The sequence below is a fragment of the Perognathus longimembris genome, chromosome 6 (assembly GCF_023159225.1).
Source record: "Perognathus longimembris pacificus isolate PPM17 chromosome 6, ASM2315922v1, whole genome shotgun sequence".
NCBI classification, from domain to species: domain Eukaryota; kingdom Metazoa; phylum Chordata; class Mammalia; order Rodentia; family Heteromyidae; genus Perognathus; species Perognathus longimembris.
The window spans coordinates 85,300,870-85,322,045 of NC_063166.1; the positions used below are offsets into that span (position 1 = coordinate 85,300,870).

Below are 21,176 nucleotides of genomic sequence, written 5' to 3' on the forward strand. Positions count from 1 at the left end.
CTGGGGGGGGGCAGGGATGCGCGCCCTTAGCATGGGGCGGTATGGGGGGCCCTGCCGGCGGGGAGGGCAGGGCGTCCGTCCTGCGTCCCGCAGGCCGCCCCGGGCGCTTCCCGGAGCCACTGTCTTCTCCCGGCCCGGTCTGGGGATCCCCAGCCACCCGGTCTCTGCTTCCGGGCCGAGGTCACGCGACGGCTCTGGGTGTGCGGCCCAGCAGCGGGCAGGCGGGGGGCGAGAGCAGCACAGCGTTCCTCCCCCCCCTCCCCCCGCGGGCAGCGCGGCCTGGCCCTGCGGGGAGCCGGGGAGCCGGGGAGCCGGGCCTCGGCCCTGCACGCGGGAGCACCACGCCTCGCCCCGGAGCAGCCACGTGTCTCCCTAGCGGGTTGTTAAAAACGCAGCGCTGGGGGCGTGGCTTCGGTGGTGAGGTTGCTGCCAATCAGGGGCTGGCGCCGGGGCCGGAGCCCGCCCCCACGGGTGCCCTGCCGGCGCCCCATCCGTGTCCTGTTTCAGAACGAGGGCGCCGAGAGGGCGGGCAGCAGCGTGGACGGCGACGTGGCGGACGACGTGCCCGCGGCCCAGGAGACCGTGCCGGTCATCCCCGGGAGCAAGCTGCTCTGGAGGATCAACAGCCGGCCCCCCCACTCCGCCCAGGTCAGTGCGCCCGCCCCGCCCCTGGGCCCCTCCCGGCCCCGCCCCGCCCCGCCCCTGGGCCCCTCCCGGCCCCGCCCCGCCCCTGGGCCCCTCCCGGCCCCGCCCCGCCCCGCCCCTGGGCCCCTCCCGGCCCCGCCCCTGGGCCCCTCCCGGCCCCGCCCCTGGGCCCCTCCCGGCCCCGCCCCTGGGCCCCTGTGCTTCCAGCGCAGGCCCTCCGCGCTTCTGCCTTCCGTCAGGATCCGTCGGGGGGGGGGGGAGCCCTGGTGGGGGAGCCCCGGTGTGGGGGAGCCCCGGTGTGGGGGAGCCCCGGGGTGGGGGAGCCCCGGTGGGGGAGCCCCGGGGGTGGGGGAGCCCCGGGGTGGGGGAGCCCCGGGGTGGGGGAGCCCCGGTGGGGGAGCCCCGGTGGGGGAGCCCCGGTGCCGGCCTCATGGCCGCGTCCACGCCCACTGCACTGCGGCCTCCCCGCGCCCCTCGCAGGGACACCCGCAGCCCCGGCAGCACGCGGCTTTTCTTTTGCCTTTTTTCCTTTCCTAGCACTGGAACTTGAGCGCTGGCCTAGCGTTGGCTCACTTGCTTTTGCTGGTGCTGTTCTGCTGGAGCTCTACCTCCAGCCCAGCTTTTTGCTGGTTCATTGGATATAGAGGCTCACAGAATTTCCTGCCTGGGCTGGCTTTGAGTCCTAATCTTTCAGATCTCAGCTCCTGTCCTAAACAGCTAGAGTCACAGGCCTAAGCCATCGGGGCCCAGCTTCCCTCCTGCCCTGGCCCTCCCTTCCCTCCCCTCCCTTCCCTCCCCTGCTTTTTCCCCTTCCCTCTTTCCTTTTCTCTCCCTTCCCTCCCTCCCTCCCTCCCTCCCTCCCTCCCTCCCTCCCTCCCTCCCTCCCTCCTTCCCTCCCTCCCTTGTGATCCTCTTGCCTCAGTCTCCTGAGTAGCTGAAACTCTGGGTACCTGCTACTGCCCACTGCTGACTGGCTGATTTAGATGCTTAAATGGATTGTGATACTTCTTTTTGAAAATTGGACTTACTGTTGTTGTTTTTTATTTTATTTTACTTTTGGGGGGTACTGGAGTTTGAACTCAGGGCTTTGCTAGGCAGGTACCCGCCCCCTTTAAACCATGTTTCCAGCCCTTTTCATTATTTTTCTGATTGTCTGCTTTTAGTAATTTTTCAGAGAAGGTCTTACTTTTTTGCCAAGAATGGGCCTCAGAGCTTGATCCATTACCTGTGATTCCTGCGCGCCTGGGATTACTGTTGTACCTTGTCATACATAGCATACCTTGTTCTTTGAGACAGACTCTTGCTTTGTGCCAGCTGGCCTTTTGCCTGGATTTTCCTATCTCTGTTGCCTGTGTAGCTGGGACTACAAGTGTCCATCATTGCACCATGCCAACAATTTTTATCACATACACAATACGTCACATTACATATATTATATGTTATCATATGTAACATATGACAAGCACAACAGTGTATTATGGAACATGCGTCATTTTGATATCCATTATAAGCTATTTGGATATAATATCCATTATGCATTTTGATTTTAGTATCCATTATACATTGGTATTTGTAGGTCCAGGTCTTCGTTGTGCTGTTATAGGTGTCCACACAGCACAGTAGTGTAGAGCAGAGACTGCGAGCATGGTGCTAAGCGTGGCACTGAGTAAACTGCTGCCATCTAGCACGTTATCACTACCAATGCTGCCCTATCCTTTTTATTTTTTTGCCAGTCCTGGGGCTTGAACTCAGGACCTGAGTGCTGTCCCTGAGCTGCTCAAGGCTAGCACTCTGCCACTTGAACCACAGCACTACTTCCAGCCTTTTCTGTGTATGTAGTACTGAGGGATCGAACCCAGGGCTTCACCATGCTAGGCACTAAGCCACATTCCCAGCCCTGCCCTGTTCTTTAGAGAAACTGAACTTAATATTTTTGTTTTGTTTGTGTTGGTTTTTGCCAGTCCTGGGGCGTGGACTCAGGGCCTGAGCACTGTCCCTGGCTTCTTTTTGCTCAAGGCTAGCACTCTGCCACTTGAGCCACAGCGCCACTCCCATCTTTTTCTGTGTATTTGGTGCTGAGGAATGGAACCCAGGGCTTCATGTATCCGAGGCGAGCGCTCTACCACGAGGCCACATTCCCAGCCCCATAAACTTCCTGTTTTCAGGAATGACAGCTGAGTATCTGAGGGGCGCTGAGAGGAGGGCACAGAAAGAGTGGAAGTGGGCGAAGAAGATCCATAGCTAGCAGAGGGGCCATCAGCCACGTCCCACACGGATGAACGTGAACGAGGCAACTCACGGGTGGTGATGGGAAGGAAGAAATGAGAGAGAAAGAGGGAACAGATGGTACTAAACAAAAGGAAAGAAGCGTACATATCACCTGAACTGGAGAAATGGTTTTATTGTTAAAGTTCGTAGAGTTCTTTAAAAAAAAAAAAAAAAAAGAATGACAGCTGTGCCAGTACCAGCGGCTCCCGCTGGTCATCCTAGTTACTCAGGAGGCTGAGACCTGAAGACTGCAGTTCGAAGCCAGCCTGGGCAGAAAAGTTTGTGAGACTCATATTTTCAGTTAACCACAAAAAGCTGGAAGTGGAGCTGTGGCTCCAGGGGTAGAGCGTCAGCCTTCAGCACAAAAGCTCAGGGTCAGCGCAGAAAGAGTGGCAGCCATCCTCCATCCTGCGGCTGGGTGGTGTGGGTCCCGCGGGCCTGGGGCGCTGGGAACAGACCTGGGACTGGCAAGGCCAAGCGGCAAGGCCAAGGCCCAGAGGCAGCCAGGGCCTCACGTGTCCCAGAGCGCGGGGGATGCATGGGCCGGGCGGGGAGGGGAGGGGAGGGGAGGAGGCGGCTGGGGAGCAGGTGTGCGGGAGTGGGCGTGGGCATGCCTGTCCAGGGCAGCCTGGGTGGAGCCCCCGAGGGAGGTGGATATGTGGGGCCACAGGCTCGGGAAGGAAGCAGCAGTGTCCGAGCAGAACTGGGCCTTGGGGGACGCCTGTGGGAGGCGGCACGTGTGTGCAGCGCGGGGAGGCGGCGCGCGTGTGCAGCGTGGGAGACAGTGCATGTACAGCGTGGGAGGCGGCATGCGTGTGCAGCGTGGGAGACAGTGCATGTACAGCGTGGGAGGCGGCATGCGTGTGCAGCGTGGGAGACAGTGCATGTACAGCGTGGGAGGCGGCGCGCGTGTGCAGTGTGTGGGAGGCGGCACGCGTGTGCAGCGTGGGAGACAGTGCATGTACAGCGTGGGAGGCGGCGCGCTGTGTGCAGTGTGTGGGAGGCGGCATGCGTGTGCAGCGTGGGAGACAGTGCATGTACAGCGTGGGAGGCGGCGCGCGTGTGCAGTGTGTGGGAGGCGGCACGCGTGTGCAGCGTGGGAGACAGTGCATGTACAGCGTGGGAGGCGGCACGCGTGTGCAGTGTGTGGGAGGCGGCGCGCGTGTGCAGCGTGGGAGACAGTGCATGTACAGCGTGGGAGGCGGCACGCGTGTGCAGCGTGGGAGGCAGTGCATGTACAGCGTGGGAGGCGGCGCGCGTGTGCAGCGTGGGAGGCAGTGCATGTACAGCGTGGGAGGCGGCGCGCGTGTGCAGCGTGGGAGATGGTGTGCGTGTGCAGCGTGGGAGATGGTGCGCGTGTGCAGTGCGGGGAGGTGGCGCGCGTGTGCAGCGTGGGAGGCGGCACGCGTGTGCAACGCGTGGGAGACGGTGCATGTACAGTGTGGGAGGCGGCACGCGTGTGCAGCGTGGGAGGCAGTGCATGTACAGCGTGGGAGGCGGCGCGCGTGTGCAGCGTGGGAGGCAGTGCATGTACAGCGTGGGAGGCGGCGCGCGTGTGCAGCGTGGGAGGCAGCGCATGTACAGCGTGGGAGGTGGCGCGCGTGTGCAGCGTGGGAGACAGAGCATGTACAGCGTGGGAGGCGGCGCGCGTGTGCAGCGTGGGAGGCAGCGCATGTACAGCGTGGGAGTGGCGCGCGTGTGCAGCGTGGGAGGCAGTGCGTGTGCAGCGTGGGAGACGGCGCGCGTGTGCAGCGTGGGAGGCAGTGCATGTACAGCGTGGGAGGCGGCGCGCGTGTGCAGCGTGGGAGGCAGTGCGTGTGCAGCGTGGGAGGCGGCGCGCGTGTGCAGCGTGGGAGGCAGTGCGTGTGCAGCGTGGGAGACGGCGCGCGTGTGCAGCGTGGGAGGCAGTGCGTGTGCAGCGTGGGAGACGGCGCGCGTGTGCAGCGTGGGAGGCAGTGCATGTACAGCGTGGGAGACGGCGCGCGTGTGCAGCGTGGGAGGCAGTGCGTGTGCAGCGTGGGAGACGGCGCGCGTGTGCAGCGTGGGAGGCAGTGCGTGTGCAGCGTGGGAGACGGCGCGCGTGTGCAGCGTGGGAGGCAGTGCGTGTGGCAGCGTGGGAGGCGGCGCGCGTGTGCAGCGTGGGAGGCGGCGCGCGTGTGCAGCGGGCGTTGGTTCGTCCAGGCCCCGGAGCGAGCCGGAAGCCGGCGGTCGCGGGAGCTGCGGCAGGGCTGGGCCGGGAATCAGGGCGGCGCTGTGGGTGGAGAGCGCGTGGCAGGGGCCAGCGGGGGGGGGGGGGGGGGGGGGGGCGGGGCCTGCCGCGGCGCCTGCGCGCTGGTGCCGGCGGGGCGGGGCGGGGCGCGTGCCCGGGGCCTCGGCGGCCCAGTGACGCGCGCCGTGTCTGCAGATGTACAACTTCACCAGCTTCACTGTGAGCCTCAACGAGCTGCCGGCGGGTATGGAAAAGACGCTGCCGCCCACCGACTGCCGCCTGCGCCCCGACATCCGCGGCATGGAGAACGGCCACATGGGTAGGCGCGGGCTCCGAGGGTGCGCGGTGGGTGGCGGGGGGTGCCCGGCCCTCCAGCCAACGCGGCCCGCAGGTGCTGCCCCGGCCGCGGGCGGCGGGGCCGGGCCGGTCCTATCCCACCCGCGAGGGTCCCGCGCGCGCGCACAGCCTCAGGTCTAAAGTGAGGTCGGCAGGTGCGGCTCCGTGGCACAGGACTTGCCCACCACGTGCGGGACTCCGAGTTCAACCCCCTGGCCCTGAAAAATAAAAAAGGCTCCGTTCTGAAACTCAGGCCGCCGTCCACGCAGCCCCGTGCGCAGAGCCCCGTCCGCTGGGCCTCTTGGACCAGTGTGTGCGTGTGCGCGCACGCGCGGGCGGGTCTTGCTTGGACGGCTGGCCTCCCCCCTGTGGGGTTCCCTCAGAGCAGCGGCAGGGGCCCTCACCCTCCCGGCCCAATGGGCTCATCGGCGGATCCGGTTTCACACCCGCCCCCCCGGCCCTGCCCGCCGGCCTCGCGGTGCCCGCAGGATGGCGCAGAGGGGCTCCGCCTCGGGGCTCGATCCTCCTTGGCCTCCTAGGACCAGAACTTCCCTCCCAAAGCTTTCCCACCCAAGGGAGACCGTCTCCAGCAAGAGGGCGGGGGCCGGCCTCTGGCCCGCCCACCCTGACTCGGGCCTGTGTGCTTGGACCTAGATTTGGCCAGCCAGGAGAAGGAGCGGCTGGAGGAGAAGCAGCGAGAGGCCCGCAAGGAGCGCGCCAGAGAAGAGAGGGAGTGGAGGACCAGGTGAGGGGCACCGAGGGCGCCATGCACACCCGGGCGCGGGGGGGTCACACACACCCGGCGACAGCTAGGACGACCACCCCCTCTTCTCCACTCACGGCCCACCCGAGCCGCAGAGCTGCGGTCCTGCTTCCGCCTTGGCTACCACAGATGCAGCTGTGTAAATCGTGCTGTTCTTTCGCATGCACGTGGATGCCCTCCAGCCTCTGGCTCGCGGAAACAGAGCCACGTGCACGGGCCCTGAGCCCCCGGGTCCACAGGCGACTGCGCGCCCGCAGCCTCCAGTGGCCGGGACCCGCTGGCCGGCGCCTCTGTGCCTAGCCGGCACTCGTTCTCCATGGCATTTATTTTTGGAGCGTGTTGAGCCCGATTCTTTCCTGTCTTTTTTCTGTGCTGGGGACGGACCCTGGGCCTCGGGGGGCCTCAAGCACCCCGCGCCGGGCTGCCCGCCGGGCTGCCCGCACACCTCCACCGAGCACGGTGCGCCCGGGCTCCCGTAGCTTGAGTTTGCCTTTATTCCAGAGGAAAGTGGTTAGAAATCGCCTCCCTTCACTGTCCATGAGCCAGGCGCTCTGACACACCTCCTCCCTCCTAGCGTCGGATTGTGTGGTTGAGGCCAGCCTGGGCTAGATAATGAAATCTTGAGGAACAAAATTGTGTGTGTGTTAAACCTGTGTTAGCCAGATGGCTGGTGGCTTGTCTGTCATCCTCGCTGCTCAGGAAGGCTGACATCTGAGGATTGCAGTTCAAAGCCAGCCCAGGCAGGAAAGTCCGTGAGACTGTTCTCTCCAGTTAACCACTAGAAAACCAGAAGTGGAGCTATAGCCCAAGTGGTAGAGTGTGAGCCTCCAGCAAAAAAAGCTCAGGGACAGCATCTAGGCCCTGAGTTCGAGCTTCATGACCAGCATGCACACACACACACACACACACACACACACACACACAGGACTTTTGTGAACATAATGCTTTGTCCTTCTACTTTGCTGTTTTGGTTTCTTTTCCTGCTGGACCTGGGGCTTGAACTCAGGGCCCGGGCTCTGTCCCTGAGTCTCTTTGTGCTCAAGGCTAGCACTCTACCACTTGAGCCCCAGTGTTACTTCTGGATTTCTCTGAGGTTATTGGAGATAAGAGTCTCACGGACTTTCCTGCCTGGGCTGGCTTTGAGCTGCAGTCCTCAGATCTCAGCCTCCTGAGTAGCTAGGATTACAGGAGTGAGCAACCAGTTTTGGCTACTTTGGGTTTTTGTTGGTGGTGGTGGTGTTTTTTGGGGTTTTTTTTGGCCAGTCCTAGGACTTGAACTCAGTGTCTGGACACTATTCTTGAGCTTCTTTTTGCTCAAAGCTAGTGCTCTACCACTTGAGTCATAGCACCACTTCTGGCTTTTTCTGTTTCTGTGGTGCTGAGGAATCGAACCCAGGGCCTCATGAATGCTAGACAAATACTCTACCACTAAGCCACCTTCCCAGGCCTGTTCATTTGTTTTTTGTTGTGGGTCCTGGGGCTTGAACTCAGGGCCTGGGCGCTGTCCCTGAGCTGTTTTGCTCTAGGCTAGCTCTACCACTTGGAGCCACAGTGCCACTTCCGTAACTTCCATAACTTTGTGAGCTCCCCCAAAGGCTCTTCACGGTGAGCTGCTGGTGTCTGTCGTTGCTTCTGTGTGGCGGGGTGTTCACCGCAGGGTCAGGCTGAGCGTACCGTGGGTGCCGGCTTCTCACTGAGCCAGTGCCGGAGCCGAAGCACCCTGCCACGTCTGGGAGTGGCTGGGTTGGAGCCTTGCGGTTGGGTTCTTGGGAACACTGCCGCCCTGGTGGGCGTCGGGGTGAACTGAAGCTCTGGCCTGCGCTGCCCGAGTACGTGCGGTCTCCCCACCCCTCCTCTGTGTTCTGCAGATGGTTTTACCCCGGCGACAACCCCTACACCGGGACTCCCGACTGGCTGTACGCAGGGGATTACTTTGAGCGGAATTTCTCAGACTGTCCTGACATCTACTGAGGGGCGCGGGCCTGCTGGGGGGTGACAGCGGATCCTTCTTCCACCGAGGTGGGGGCCGAGGCCTCGTCCCCATCAGGGCGTGGCTCCGGTGAACTGATGACCCCGCTCTTCACCGGCTCACGGTCCCTCCCCGAGGCTCGCGGACCGGCGCGCGGGGCTGCGCTTGCCGCACAGGCGCCGCGAAGCGCGAGACTGAAGGAAGAAGCGGGAGGCTCTGCCCTGGAGGGTTCTGGAAGCCGGGCCGGAATCCCCGACTGAAGAGGGCGTGGCTCTTGAAGGTGACCTGGGGGCGGGGAACCCAGGGCCCGGGAGTGAGCAGTGGTCAGATTCTGTATTTTTTCCAATCCTGAGCAATGTAAAGATGACTTCTAAAGTATTTAAGTTAAAGTGACTTGAATGGTGTCTTGCTGGCGGGCAGAAAACGCCCTCGTCACGCGTGTCATTGCACACGAAGGCGGCACCGCACCCAGCTCGGACGCCAGGCCCCCGGCGCCCCGCCCCGCCCTCCCGCAGGCCCGCCCGCCCGCCCGCGCCCGTCCCCGCGCCGTCTCTCCACTCACCTGGCCTCTGCCCCGCGGTCCTGTGTTCTGTGTCTCCGCATGCGTGCTCGGGGCAGCCAAGTCCAGGCGGCCTGCGCTGCGGGAGGTCAGAGGTCAGGGCGGGCTCTGCTTCCCTGGTGTCATTAAAGTCATTAAGCACAGCGGGCGTGTCCATCTCAGCGTCCTCTGTCACCAGAGACCACAGGCGCGCTCTCGCTCCACAGACGGTGCGCACGCGCACACGCCCCGGTGTGCACGCGCCGTGCGGAGCGTGGGTCGCACGCCGTGTGTGGAGCGCAGGGGGCTGAAGCCGGGCACGCTGCAGGCGGAGGCGGGAGGCGCGCCCGTGCCCGGGCTCCAGAGTCACCTCTGTCCTGTACGCGCTGTCCGGGGCCGGCGCGGGGTTGACCCGCCGCCCTGTCGCTCGGTGGCCGCCTCCGCGCCCGCCCGGGGGGCTCTGACGCTTCGTGACAGTGCTGTCACTTCCACAGGAAGCGCCCAAATGCGGAGCGGGGTTCCTCGCTGCCCGGGGCTGTGGCTGTGCGCCCCTCTGGGAGAAGCTGGGGGGGGGGGCGCCCCGGGGGCCTTCCTGAACCCGGCTCCTTGGAGGGAAGCCCCGGGCCTGCGGCCCTCTGGGCCACCCCCGGGCCTGTCGCGACCTCTGACCTGTCAGGGCAGGAGGAGGTGATGCCCCAGCAGGGCCGCGTGCGCAGGGAGAGCACGCACTGGAGGCCCTGGCCGCGCGTCCACGGGGTGCGGCCGGGAGGCGCTGGCCTCGACTGCAGGGCCAGGAAACCCGGGCAGGAAAAGAGGGGAGCCTGGGCGTGGGCTCTGTGCACCCCCATGCTCCCTCCCCCCATGAACAAGCCAGGCAGACACCCCCACTTCTGTGCCAATATCGGGACTTTCACTTGGGGCCTGGGTGTGGCCGTTAGGTTTTGTTCCAGGCTCGCACTCGACCACTTGAGCACAACTCCACTTCTGGCTTTGGGCTGGTTAACTGAAGAGTCGCACAGAATGAATTTCCTAGCAGGCTGGCTTCAAACTGTGGCCCCGATCGCAGCTTTCTGAGTTGGGATTACAGGTGTGAGCCACCGGTGCGCATTTGCTGTCGCAGGCAGTCCCTTGACGGGAGCAGACGGGCAAGTGTGCGGTTGTACATGTGCTTGCCCTCTCCACGAGTACTGAGGAAAGACATGACCAGGCCCTCCAGTGGGTGCTGGGAATGTGGCTTAGTGGTAGAGTGCTGGCCTTGCATGCATGAAGCCTTGGGTTCGATTCCTCAGCACCGCACACACAGAAAAAGCTGGAAGTGGCGCTGTGGCTCAAGTGGTAGAGAGGTAGCAAAAAGAAGCCAGGGACAGTGCTCAGGCCCTGAGTCCCAGCACCAGGACTGCAAAGAAAAAGAGAATTGTCTCAGCAATACAAAATTGACTTGTGCAGAAGTGTGTGCCAGCAGCCAAAGACCTGGCAAGGGAGCCCACAGGGTGGGCCGGCTGCTCCCCTGTCCCCGGCTCGGCAGGCCCCGCCCCGGCAGGCTCCGCCCCTGGGCTTGGATTGGCCGAGCTCGGGTTCACCACCTACTCCACACTGGCTCAAGAGGGCTGGAGTATTGACAGACGGAGCCCAGAGTGCAGTGCACGGTCACTCAACACCTACCCCGCACCCACTGCTCTCCTCAACAATCAGACGAGCCTTCCGGGGCACGCCATCATCTTATTCCATCTTGGAAGGAACAGTGAGGAAAACTTAACCTTTCACAATCCTTCACTCCCCCCCAGCAGCTTCTGCCTCTCGGCGGGGCAGGACTTGACGCGCCGCGGTGACTGAGCTGGGCTTGCTCCTCGACTGGCTGGCAGCGCCAGCGCCGCCCGCCCACCCGCCCGCGGATGCCGCCCTTGAGCCCCACGAGGTGATGTGGCCATGCTGGTGGCAAGCCCAGCTAGCCCCAGCCCCCCAACGCCCAGCCAGGGGGCAGGGCAGGGGCCAGAGCTGGGGTGCTGAGGCCTCACACCGGTCCTTGGGGCAAACCAGGCCCTTTCTGGGGTGAAGTGACTCGAATTCTGTGGCAGTGTGTAAGCTCCCCCCACTCCTTGCCCCCCTCCCCGCTCTCCTCCCTGCTCCCTCCTCCTGCCCCCCCAGCCCTCCCCCCTGCTCCTGCCCCCAGCCCTCCCCCTTCCTTCTGCCCCTCTAGCCCTCCCCCCTGCTCCTGCCCCCCAGCCCTCCCCCCTGCTCCTGCTCCCCAGCCCTCCACCTGCTCCTGCCCCCCCAGCCCTCCCCCTTCCTCCCGCCCCCAGCCCTCCCCCTGCTCCCGCCCCCAGCTGCAGAGCCGGGGCTGCCCTGCGCCTCCTTCCAGGTGAGGGGCGAAGCCCATTGCCCCTTGAAGTTGCTGTTGCGGTGGATTCAGGTTTGGGGCAGTTGCGAGGACGAGCCGGTCCCGATGCGTGCGCACAGGCTTCTGGTGGACATCTGTTTCCTTTTCTGAGACCGGGTCTGGCCGTGTCGCCAGGCTGGCCGCTCCCTTTTGAAGCCACCGCCAAGTCTCACGAGTGCTGGCGGGCGCTCCCCCGCGTGTCTGTGTCCTGCGGGCTCCGACGTCTCGCCTGCCGGTGTGGGGCTCCCGCAGCTTGGCTGGCAGCTCCCTAACGCCTGCCATACCCAGCACTCTCCACGGCTGGCCTGCCGTCTGTGTCTCTTCTTTGATGCGGGTGGCAGTGTTGTTTGTCTGTTTTTATGAAGTTAAACGTACAACTACCAGATGACCGGGCTAATATCTCCTAAGTATTTACCCGAGGGGAATGAAACCAGGTGTCCATGCTGGGCTTGGTGGTGCATGCCTGTAATCCCAGCCCTGAGCTACACAGCGAGACCTTGTCTCAAACAAAACAGACCAAAAACTCAATATACTCCTGGCACACAACCCAGCTCGTGTGTACCTGAAATGAATTGAAAACCACAGAAAACTGGCATGCAGGGGTCTATGGCAGCCTTATCCACAGTAGCAAAAGCTCCAGAGGAACCAAGATGTTGCAGATGGACATACAATCGGAGGCACAACCAGACAGTGGAATATTACTGTGTCACAAAGGAGTGAGATTCCAAGCCATGAAGAGATGGGGAGGACCCTTTCTTAAATGCTTAGTAAATAACGCCGGGGCTGGCGCCTGCAGTCCTCACTACTCAGGAGGCTGAGGTCTGAGGACTGCAGTTCAAAGCCACCCCAGGAAGAAAAGTCTATGAGACTCTGATCTCCAACTAACCTCAAGTGGTAGAATACTAGTCGAGCAAAAAAAGCCCCATGACAGGTGCACGCACACACACACACACACACACACTAACAAAAAAACAAGCAGCATGTCAAATGAGAGAAGACAACCTAAGGAGGCGGCGGGTGCATGATTCCCACACGGGACATTCTGGAAGCAGCCAGAGCCATGGGCTTGGGAAGAACCAGGAGGGGGCGGGGCTGAGCACAGTGCACTGCAGGCCAGCCAGCTGCACAGCGCAGAAATGACGGACACTTGTCACAAATATGTCAACCGGGGGGGGGGGGGGGACACACAATCTCTGCACTGCAGAGGCAGAGGCAGAGCTACACAGCTTTAAAGTCAAAGTATCAGCCCCTGCTACAGCCCGGGGTTGGACTGTGAACCTCCCAAACTCAGACAGACGCTGGCACTCGTGAGCAATGAGGTGGGGAGTGGGGAGCCCTGGGGTGCCGGGAGGGGCGGGGGGAGGGGAGGGAGCCAGCCAGCAGCCCTGGCCTGGCCAGCGGGACTGAGCAGTTTGTTTCCAGGAGAGCTGATACAGTGGCGCCCTCAAGTTCTGGGGACAGTTCTTCATGGTAACAAGCGCATCTCCGCGGGGGGAGCCTGGGGGAGGCTCCGCGGGGGGGGGGGGGCGGAGCCGCGCGGGGAGCTGTCGGTGCCTTCTGCTCAGTTTGGCCCTGAACCTCAGATTGTTCTAAAATAATAATAAGCCCACTAATTTAAAAGATTATGAAGCCCCCCCAGACCTGCCGCTTTCCCCGCCGCACCCCAGCGCTGGGTGTGGTGTGGTGGTGCCCTGGCGAGCCTTCAAAAGGTGAGCGGCTCTGCCTCCCCGGGGGCTGCGCCCACCCCTCCCCAGGGGCTCTGCCTCCCCGGGGGCTGTGCCCACCCCGCCCCGCCTCGCCCCGGGCGCTCTGCCTCCCGGGGGCTGCGCCCACCCCGCCCCGCCTCGCCCCGGGCGCTCGGCCTCCCCGGGGGCTGCGCCCACCCCGCCCCGCCCCGGGCGCTCTGCCTCCCCGGGGGCTGCGCCCACCCCGCCCCGCCCCGGGCGCTCTGCCTCCCCGGGGGCTGCGCCCACCCCGCCCCGGGCGCTCGGCCTCGGGCCCGGCTCCGCCCTGAGCGGCTGGGTTTGCGCCCTGGGCAGCCGGGGCTTTGGGTCGTCTGGGGTCCAGCAGGCCTAGAAGAGAGAACGCGTCGGCCGGGTGCCCGGGGCTCCGGCTGGAAGCCGCCCCGCAGAGGCGGCCGCGGGGACGGCTCAGCCCACGGCCGGCGGGCCGCAGGGCTCACGCGGCCGAGCACCGGCGGGCCGGGTTCCAGACGCGGGGCCGAGACGGAACCCAGGGGAGGGCGGGGGGCGCCCGCCACGAGGCGCGGCCCGGCCCGCAGCCAGGCGGGGGTGCGGCCCTGGCAAACGCCGCGGGGCCCGGACCACGGCGACGCGCGGGTGGGGAGCTTCGGGGGCGCGCCCCGGGCCCCCGCGAACGGCGGGCAGGTGCCGGGAGCCGCGGGCGGCCTCGCCTCCGCCTCCGCGCCCCGGGCGCCCGCCGGTCTCCTTCCCGACCCCGGCCGGGAACTCGCTCGCGGCGGTCGGTGGCCCCGGGCGGCGGGCGGCGCCCGCTTCCCCGCCGGCCCGTCCCCGCCGCGCGCTCCGCTCCCGGCGCGGGTGCGCCCCCCGCCCGTTCCCCGGCTCCGCCCCGCGGCCGCCGCGGGCTCCGGGCCCGCCGTTCCCGGCGCCGCCGCCAGGGGCCGCCGCCGCTCCCCTATGACACAGCAACAATAGGGGCCGCTCTGGGCCGCGCGCCCGGGGCCCGGGCTTCCGCCGGAAGGGGGCCGCCGGCGCGGGGGCGGGACGGGGCGGGGCGACGTGAGGGACGGGCGCGCGGGCCAATGGAGGGCGGGCAGGGGCCGGCCGCGCGCCCGACGGAGCCCAATCGGCGGCGAGAGCGGCGGCGGGGCGGGCCGAGCTGGGGCTTCCGGCGGGGCCCGGCAGGCGCCGAGGAGGAAGAGCGAGCCCGGACGGTGCCTCTGGGCCGAGTGTAGGCGCAGCCAGGTGCGGGGCCGGGCCGCACGGCCGGGGGCGGGCGCGGGCCGGGGCCGGGCGCGGGGCCGGAGGGCGGCCGGGCGGGGCCCCCCGGCCCGCTCCCGCGCCGCCCCGCCGGCACGACCCCGGGGCTCCGGCGAGGGCGCCCGGCCCGGGCCCCGCGGCGGGGCGGGACGTGGGGCCCGCGCGGCGCCCCGCGGACGCGGGTGTCAGCCGGCCTCGTCCCGCCGGCGCGGCTCTTCGCCGGCTCGGCGGGGAGCGCGGGCGGCGCCGGTGCCGCCGGGACGCCGGGGGCGCGAGCCGGGCGCCCGGGAACGGGGCGGGCCGGAGCCCCGCGGCGGCGCCCGCTCGCGCCCCCGGGCGACGTCCCGAGGGGAGCCGGTCCCCTGCGACCCGGCACCCAGGACAGCCCGCGCCGGGCCGCGCCGCCCGTCTCTGCTTTCAGGATGACGACGTCGGGCGCCCTCTTCCCGAGCCTGGTGCCAGGCTCGCGCGGGTCCTCCAGCAAGTACCTCGTGGAGTTCCGGGCGGGGAAGATGTCGCTGAAGGGAACCACGGTCACCCCCGACAAGCGGAAAGGGCTCGTGTACATCCAGCAGACGGACGACTCGCTCATTCACTTCTGCTGGAAGGACAGGACGTCGGGGCCGTGGAGGACGTGAGTGCCCGCGGGACGCGGGGGGGCCGCCCGCCCGCCCGCCCGCCCGCTCCGGACGCGGGACGCGGCCCCGCCACTCCGGGTGTCCCGTTCACCGTGACAGCGCGGGCTGGTGACACGCCCCCCCAGCCCGGCCCTGGAGGGGAAGCTGAAATCCTGACCCTCTGACCCTCCTCCGAGCCCCGAGGGGAGGCGGGCCTCCCTTATCGCTCCCCAGAGTTCTTTGTTCATGGAGCCCAGTGCCCTTTGTTGACCTTGTAACTTTAATCTCAAAATGCTTCTGTTGGAGTCCTTCGGGATCGGCGGGCCCTCAGCCCCTCCCCCGTCCTCTGAGGGACGCACCCCGCCCTGTCAAGACTCGGGGTCCAGCGACTGTTCTTGAAGCGCTTGGCTCGGGGTGGGCGTGGGGGAGGCTGACGCTCCTCTTGGGGTTGCCAGGACTTGATCATCTTCCCGGACGACTGTGAGTTCAAGCGCGTGGCGCAGTGCCCCAGCGGAGGGTCTACGTGCTCAAGTTTAAGGCCGGCTCCAAGCGGCTCTTCTTCTGGATGCAGGTACGCGGAGGGGCTGCTGAACGCTTTGGCTTTTCTTGCTGTGGAATTAGCGCTCGCTCGCACCCCGGGTCATCGGCCTGACAGCCTAGGTCGTCCAGGGTTACTTGGCTGGCTCATGGCGAGGCTGGTGCCTGCCGCCGGGTTCCCGCCCGTGTCCCACCGTTTTCCCCGCCCCCCTCACGGGGAGCCTCCGGCGCTGGGATGGGGCTTTTCCCTGGGTGGTTTCCTCCACTTCCTTGGTCTTTGGTAGGGTCCCTGCCCCGTAGCTCCTGTGTGCCTCCAGTCTGGGAGTTACCACTTGTTCTGCCCCCCATCAGTGGCTGTCAGGCGTGTTTGCCTTTGTTGCTCCTGGCGTTGTTGCTCAGGAAGGCCTGGGACCCGGGTTCTTTCCTAGATGTGTACGGTCTGTGGTCGAAAGCTAGACCTAGTGCTGGGCACGGATGCTCACGCCTGCAGTTCCAGGCGGAGATGGGGGGGGGGATACCAGTTCTAGGCCAGCCAGGCAAAAAGTTTGTGAGAGTGATCTCAACAAGTAAGCAGGGCGTGCGGGACTGCACACACCTGTTACCCAGCTTGAGGGAGGCTGAGACTGGGAAAAGGCCCAGGTTGTCCCCCACCAACACGCTCTAGACTCATGGCGATGGGAGAAATGGAGCTTGGTGGTGCGAACCTTATCGTCCTAGCTACTACAGGAAGCACAACACAGGATCATAGCCCAAAGCATGCCAAGAGCGATGCGTGTCTTACAGTGGCCAGTGTGAGAAAGAGCTGTAGGTTTGGCTCCGTGGCAGAGTGCCTGCCCCGCCAGCAAACCCCAGTCGTCGAGCCCAGTGATGTGCTCACCTGGTCTGAGGGGCCGGAGAATAGTGGGTGTGGTTGTTTTCCAATTAAACGAGGATGGGGTGTGGTCGCCCCCCCCCCTATTATTCAACAACTGGTGTCAACACTTCCTGGCCTCCTTTTTTTCCAGGATGGGGCCTCAGGTACGTCTGGGGGGCTTAGAACCTGAGGCCCTCCTTCCCCTTTTGGTGCCCCTACTGGGACTTGAGTTCCAGGCCTGGCACTGCCCGTTAGCCTTCTCGCTCAAGGCTAGTCTCTATCACTTGAGCCGCCCCTCCATTCCCAGCTTTTGGGGGCTTGTTGCAGGTCTCCTGACGCCCCTGCCTGGGTTGTCTCTGAGCCTGGCCCACAGCCTCCTGAGTGGCGAGTGTGGCGCGAGCCACCACTGCCTGGCTCCTTTCCCTGTCTCGTGTTTCGTGTTTCCCCTGCTTTGTGCTTTTCTTGCCCCTTTCCTGTGAGGACGGGATTTCTCGTGCACTGCCTGTGGCGGGTGCCCAGGAGCCTTGGGGGCTGCAGTTGGTTTGGGGGGTGCTGCTGGGTGAGCCGGCGTGGGCAGAGGCTGGGGGCGGGGCTTCTGGGGAGGACGGTGCCCGCCTGCCGCAGCGGGGAGGTTTGGGCGTCGGCCCCCTGCTCAGGAGGCCCGGGGAGGATGGCCGGCCGCGGGGGCTCGGAAGCCGGCTGGCGCAAGCCCGCTCCGTGCGGGCCGCTGGGCTCAGCGCCTCTCGTGATCTCCCGGCAGGAGCCCAAGACCGACCAGGACGAGGAGCACTGCCGGAAAGTCAACGAGTACCTGAACAACCCGCCCATGCCCGGGGCGCTGGGGGCCAGCGGGAGCGGCGGCCACGAACTCTCGGCTCTGGGTGGTAAGGGTCCCCGTGGACCTGGGGGGGCACAGCCCCCAGATGCACCAGTCCCCGGCTGCCCTAGGGCAGCCGAGCCTGCCCCCCCCCCCCCCCCCCGTGCCCCGACCCGGCCCAGGCCGCCCAAGTGCGTGCGACTCCCCGTTTTCCAGGTGAGGGTGGCCTGCAGAGCCTGTTGGGAAACATGAGTCACAGCCAACTCATGCAGCTCATCGGACCCGCCGGCCTCGGAGGACTGGGTAACCCCCAACCCTGGCTCCCATGTTGGGGTGGGGGGCTTGCTGTGCTTGCGTTGAACCCCGTTTCCTTAATGCTTGTGGCGGTGCCAAGTGAGCCTCAGCTCCGCGGGTGCCCTGCCCCACCCCCTCAGGAAGGCCAGGGGTGGAGCTCGAGGCCCGGCCCAGTCGGTGTGTGGCCCAAAGGGTTTAGGTCGTGTAAGGGAGTTGGTGTGGAAGCCTTGACGCTGGTTCCGAGGCCCGGCCCCGCCCGCCCTCCCCTGCGAGGGGCGGCCCCCGCCCCTCTGCTCCTTGCCCCGGCACACGCCCCTTGCTCCTTGCAGGTGGACTCGGGGCCCTCACCGGGCCAGGCCTGGCCAGTCTCCTGGGGAGCGGCGGGCCTCCGGCGAGCAGCTCGTCCTCCAGGTGAGCCCACGCCCCCCTGCCCCATTGCCCCTTGCTTCGGGGAGCCCCCGCGTCGGAGGCGAGGGCTGGGGGTCCTCGGGTTTGGGAGCAGGGCCTCACTGCTCTAGCGCACCCTCGCTCTTCCCAGCTCCCGGAGCCAGTCGGCAGCAGTCACCCCATCCTCCACCACCTCTTCTGCCCGCGCCACCCCAGCCCCTTCTGCCCCAGCAGCTGCCTCGGCCACCAGCCCGAGCCCCGCGCCCAGCTCAGGCAACGGAGCCAGCACGGCGGCCAGCCCCACCCAGCCCATCCAGCTGAGCGACCTGCAGAGCATCCTGGCCACCATGAACGTGCCGGCCGGGCCCGGAGGGGGCCAGCAAGGTACGGCGCCGTCCTCGTGCTGGGGGGAGGGGGCTTGGGGCCCGCCGCCCTGGAGCAGAGCGCCCCTCCCGCCTGCCCCGCTTCCCCCGTGGAGCGCGGACGAGCGGGCGGGCGGGGAGCTGCTGAGGGCCCCGTGCTTGCGCCCTAGTGGACCTGGCCAGCGTGCTGACGCCGGAGATCATGGCTCCCATCCTCGCTAACGCCGACGTCCAGGAGCGCCTCCTGCCCTACCTGCCCTCGGGGGAGTCCCTGCCCCAGACTGCGGATGAGATTCAGAACACGCTGACCTCACCCCAGTTCCAGCAGGTAGGTGGCAGCCCCAGGTGGCTGGCTCCAGGGGGGTGGGGTGTGCCCAGGCCCCCCCCCCCCCCGCCTCCTCCCCCTGGCGTCTCCGCCCTTGCTGGGCTCGGGCTGCCCCTGAAGCGGAGCCCAGTCCTGCAGGCGGCCTTTCCTTGCAGGCCCTGGGAATGTTCAGTGCAGCCTTGGCCTCCGGGCAGCTGGGCCCCCTCATGTGCCAGTTTGGCCTGCCTGAAGAGGGCCGTGGAGGCCGCCAACAAGGGCGGTGAGTGCCTGCTCCCTTCCGCTCCCCCCAGGCCTCAAACTTGCATTCACAGCCGCTGAGCCCCGCCTCAGCCCCGTAGGCCAGCCAGTCCCGGCCTTGGGCTCAGGGCTAGCACTCGGCCACCTGACCCACAGCGCCACTGCTGAGGAGTCGAGCCCAGGGCTTTACCCCTAGGCCCTATGCCCAGCCCCCCCCCCCCCAATTGCATTTTAAACGCATTTCAGATGTGGAAGCATTTGCCAAAGCTATGCAGAACAATGCCAAATCTGAGCAGAAGGAGGGCGACGCGAAAGACAAGAAAGACGAAGAGGAAGATATGAGTCTAGATTAAGTTATTTGCTGTCTTCTGAGGAGTTTGAGTTTAGTCATGTGACTCTTGTAGTGGCATTTGTGATTCGTTGCATATCCTTTCCTGCTCCAACTCACTAATAAATAAAAGCCCTTTCTTTTACCTGCCACCTCTGGTCTTTGTCCCCCGCGTGCCGTGCCCTGTGTGCTGTGGCTCTGGACGGAGTGAGAGCCGCCCGCCCGCCCCGCCGCCCGCCATGGCCAGTGCTCCGCGTGGCCAGGCGAGGGCAGCAGAGTGCTGTGCACATGCGCGCGTGTGCCCCCCCCCCCCCCCCCCCGCGCTGCCCCACCGGCTTTCCATCCAATTCCACACTCAGTGAAGCAAATCACTTCTTTTTTAAGAGGAAAACAGTGGTTTTTCAGATCCCAGAGGAGGCACAAAGTGCAAACCCATTACAGTGTCTTGCTATCACCCTGGAGCGCATCCAGATAAACACCCGCAGCGGGAGCCGGAGGGGCGGGGAGCCCCCCCCCCCCCCCCGCACTAGGGGGCGGGGCAGCCGCCGAGCCCCGCCTCCCCCTGGAGCGCGGTGACGGTGGTCCAGGCGATGGGAGCCCCGTTCACCGCCAGCTTCCTCATGCAGCCTCGGTAGGCCGGGGGCGTCCGTGCGGCGGCTCCGGGCTCTGGGGGTGCGGAGGAGAGCGCTGATGGACCGGGGGGCGGGAGGGGCGCCCCCCTCCTCCTCCGCCCCCTTGGCCGAGGCCGCACTTACCGGGCAGGCCCCCGAGGTGCAGGGGGGCCGGGGCGTCGGCCAGGGCCGCCGAGGCGGGGCCCGCGGTGCGGTTGCTCGCTCCGTCCACCTCCAGGCGCAGCAGGGCCCCGTGCTTGATGGCTGCGGGGCGGGAGCACGTGGGGTCCGCAGCCGCGCCTGCCGCGGGCGTGGGGCGCCCCGGGGGACCCCGAGACCCCACTCACCTGCCAGCCTGTGCCACCGCCCGTCACACAGCGCCTCGGGGGGCTTCACCCACGTGGAGAACTCGCCGGCCCCGCCGTCCGCGCGCAGCAGGACCTGGGGGGGGGGGGGCAGTGGGGTCTGCCTGCCCGCCCCGGGTCTGCCGGCCCGCCCCCCAGGTCTGCCTGCCCGCCCCGGGTCTGCCGGCCCGCCCCCCGGGTCTGCCGGCCCGCCCCGGGTCTACATGCCCGCCCCGGGTCTGCCTGCCCGCCCCCCGGGTCTGCCTGCCCGCCCCCCGGGTCTGCCTGCCCGCCCCGGGTCTGCCTGCCCGCCCCGGGTTTCCCTGCCCGCCCCGGGTCTACCTGCCCGCCCCAGGCCGCCCCGCCCCCCCCCCCCCCCCCCCGCGCCCAGCCGGCCCTGCTCACCTGCTCCCTCGACACCTCGAGCTGCAGGTAGGGGGGCGGCCCGGCCCGGCCCAGGCGGAAGACCAGGCCCGCGGCCGCCCGGGGCCGCAGCTCCAGCTCCAGCTCCACCTCCGCGGGCGTGGCCGCCGGGGGCGCTGCGTGGGGGGGGGGGGGCGGTGAGGCGAGGCCCGGCCCGCCGGAACCTTCCCGCGCCCAGGCTGCCCCGGCCACCCACCTAGCGTGACGACGCCCCCTCGGCCCGAGAAGAAGAGGCCGCGGTGCAGGGGCCCCGAGGCGCAGGCCGTGACCCCCGCCACGCGCGGAGGGCGGCTCCAGGGGCCGCTCCTCCAGCCGCAGCCTCTTCACGCAGCCGCTGAAGCCGGTGGACACCTGCGGGGCGGGGCGGCGCGGCGTGAGGCGGCGGCGGTCCCGGGGCTCAGAGGGCGGGCGGGGCGGGGCGGGGCGGGGCGGCGGTCTCGGGGCTCAGAGGGCGGGCGGGGCGGGGCTCAGAGGGCGGGTCCCGGGGCTCAGAGGGCGGGCGGGCGGGGCGGGGCGGGGCGGCGGTCTCGGGGCTCAGAGGGCGGGCGGGGCGGGGCGGGGGCTCCCCTCACCGGGAGCGTGGCGGGGCGGCGGCCGGCGGGCAGGCCCCCCCACAAACAGGGTGTGAGCCCGAGGGCCCTCGGCGCCCCGGGCCCGGCCGCGCACCGCCGGCCGGCTCACCGCCTGGACCCCGTCCGTCAGCAGCTGGATCTTCCTGGGCTCCCAGCGCACGGACACCTGCGGGGGGGGGGGGGTCAGAACGGGAGGCGGACACCTCGGGGAGGTCAGAACGGGAGGCGGACACCTGGGGGGGGAGGGGGGGTCAGAACGGGAGGCGGACACCTGGGGGGGAGGGGGGTCAGAACGGGAGGCGGACACCTGGGGGGGAGGGGGGTCAGAACGGGAGGCGGACACCTGGGGGGGAGGGGGGTCAGAACGGGAGGCGGACACCTGGGGGGGAGGGGAGGGCAGAATG

General features: G+C 67.0%; 3 protein-coding genes across 3 annotated transcripts in view; 2 read left to right on the plus strand and 1 right to left on the minus strand.

Moving 5' to 3' along the window:
• Osbpl2 (oxysterol binding protein like 2) overlaps positions 1 to 8,892 on the plus strand; it is a 36,006-nt gene extending 27,114 nt beyond the window's left edge. The window contains 4 exon segments of the mRNA XM_048349699.1: positions 508 to 648; positions 5,318 to 5,441; positions 6,113 to 6,203; positions 8,090 to 8,892. Coding sequence (XP_048205656.1) covers positions 508 to 648; positions 5,318 to 5,441; positions 6,113 to 6,203; positions 8,090 to 8,192 — 459 coding nt within the window. The 3' untranslated portion in view covers positions 8,193 to 8,892.
• A 5,055-nt stretch (positions 8,893 to 13,947) lies between these two features.
• On the plus strand, positions 13,948 to 18,972 carry Adrm1 (ADRM1 26S proteasome ubiquitin receptor). Its single transcript, XM_048349700.1, is given in 13 exon segments — positions 13,948 to 14,050; positions 14,487 to 14,686; positions 14,689 to 14,699; positions 15,138 to 15,195; positions 15,198 to 15,253; positions 16,833 to 16,956; positions 17,106 to 17,192; positions 17,513 to 17,594; positions 17,722 to 17,954; positions 18,103 to 18,260; positions 18,413 to 18,490; positions 18,492 to 18,516; positions 18,741 to 18,972. Coding segments are annotated over 12 exon segments (1,218 nt in total). The 5' UTR covers positions 13,948 to 14,050; position 14,487; the 3' UTR covers positions 18,848 to 18,972.
• A 376-nt stretch (positions 18,973 to 19,348) lies between these two features.
• The window catches only part of Lama5 (laminin subunit alpha 5), a 49,145-nt gene continuing 47,317 nt past the window's right edge, over positions 19,349 to 21,176 (minus strand). Inside the window, 8 exon segments of the mRNA XM_048349428.1 lie at positions 19,349 to 19,488; positions 19,578 to 19,697; positions 19,781 to 19,874; positions 20,183 to 20,316; positions 20,397 to 20,481; positions 20,483 to 20,551; positions 20,773 to 20,811; positions 20,813 to 20,938. Of these exon segments, the coding sequence (XP_048205385.1) occupies positions 19,349 to 19,488; positions 19,578 to 19,697; positions 19,781 to 19,874; positions 20,183 to 20,316; positions 20,397 to 20,481; positions 20,483 to 20,551; positions 20,773 to 20,811; positions 20,813 to 20,938 (807 nt within the window).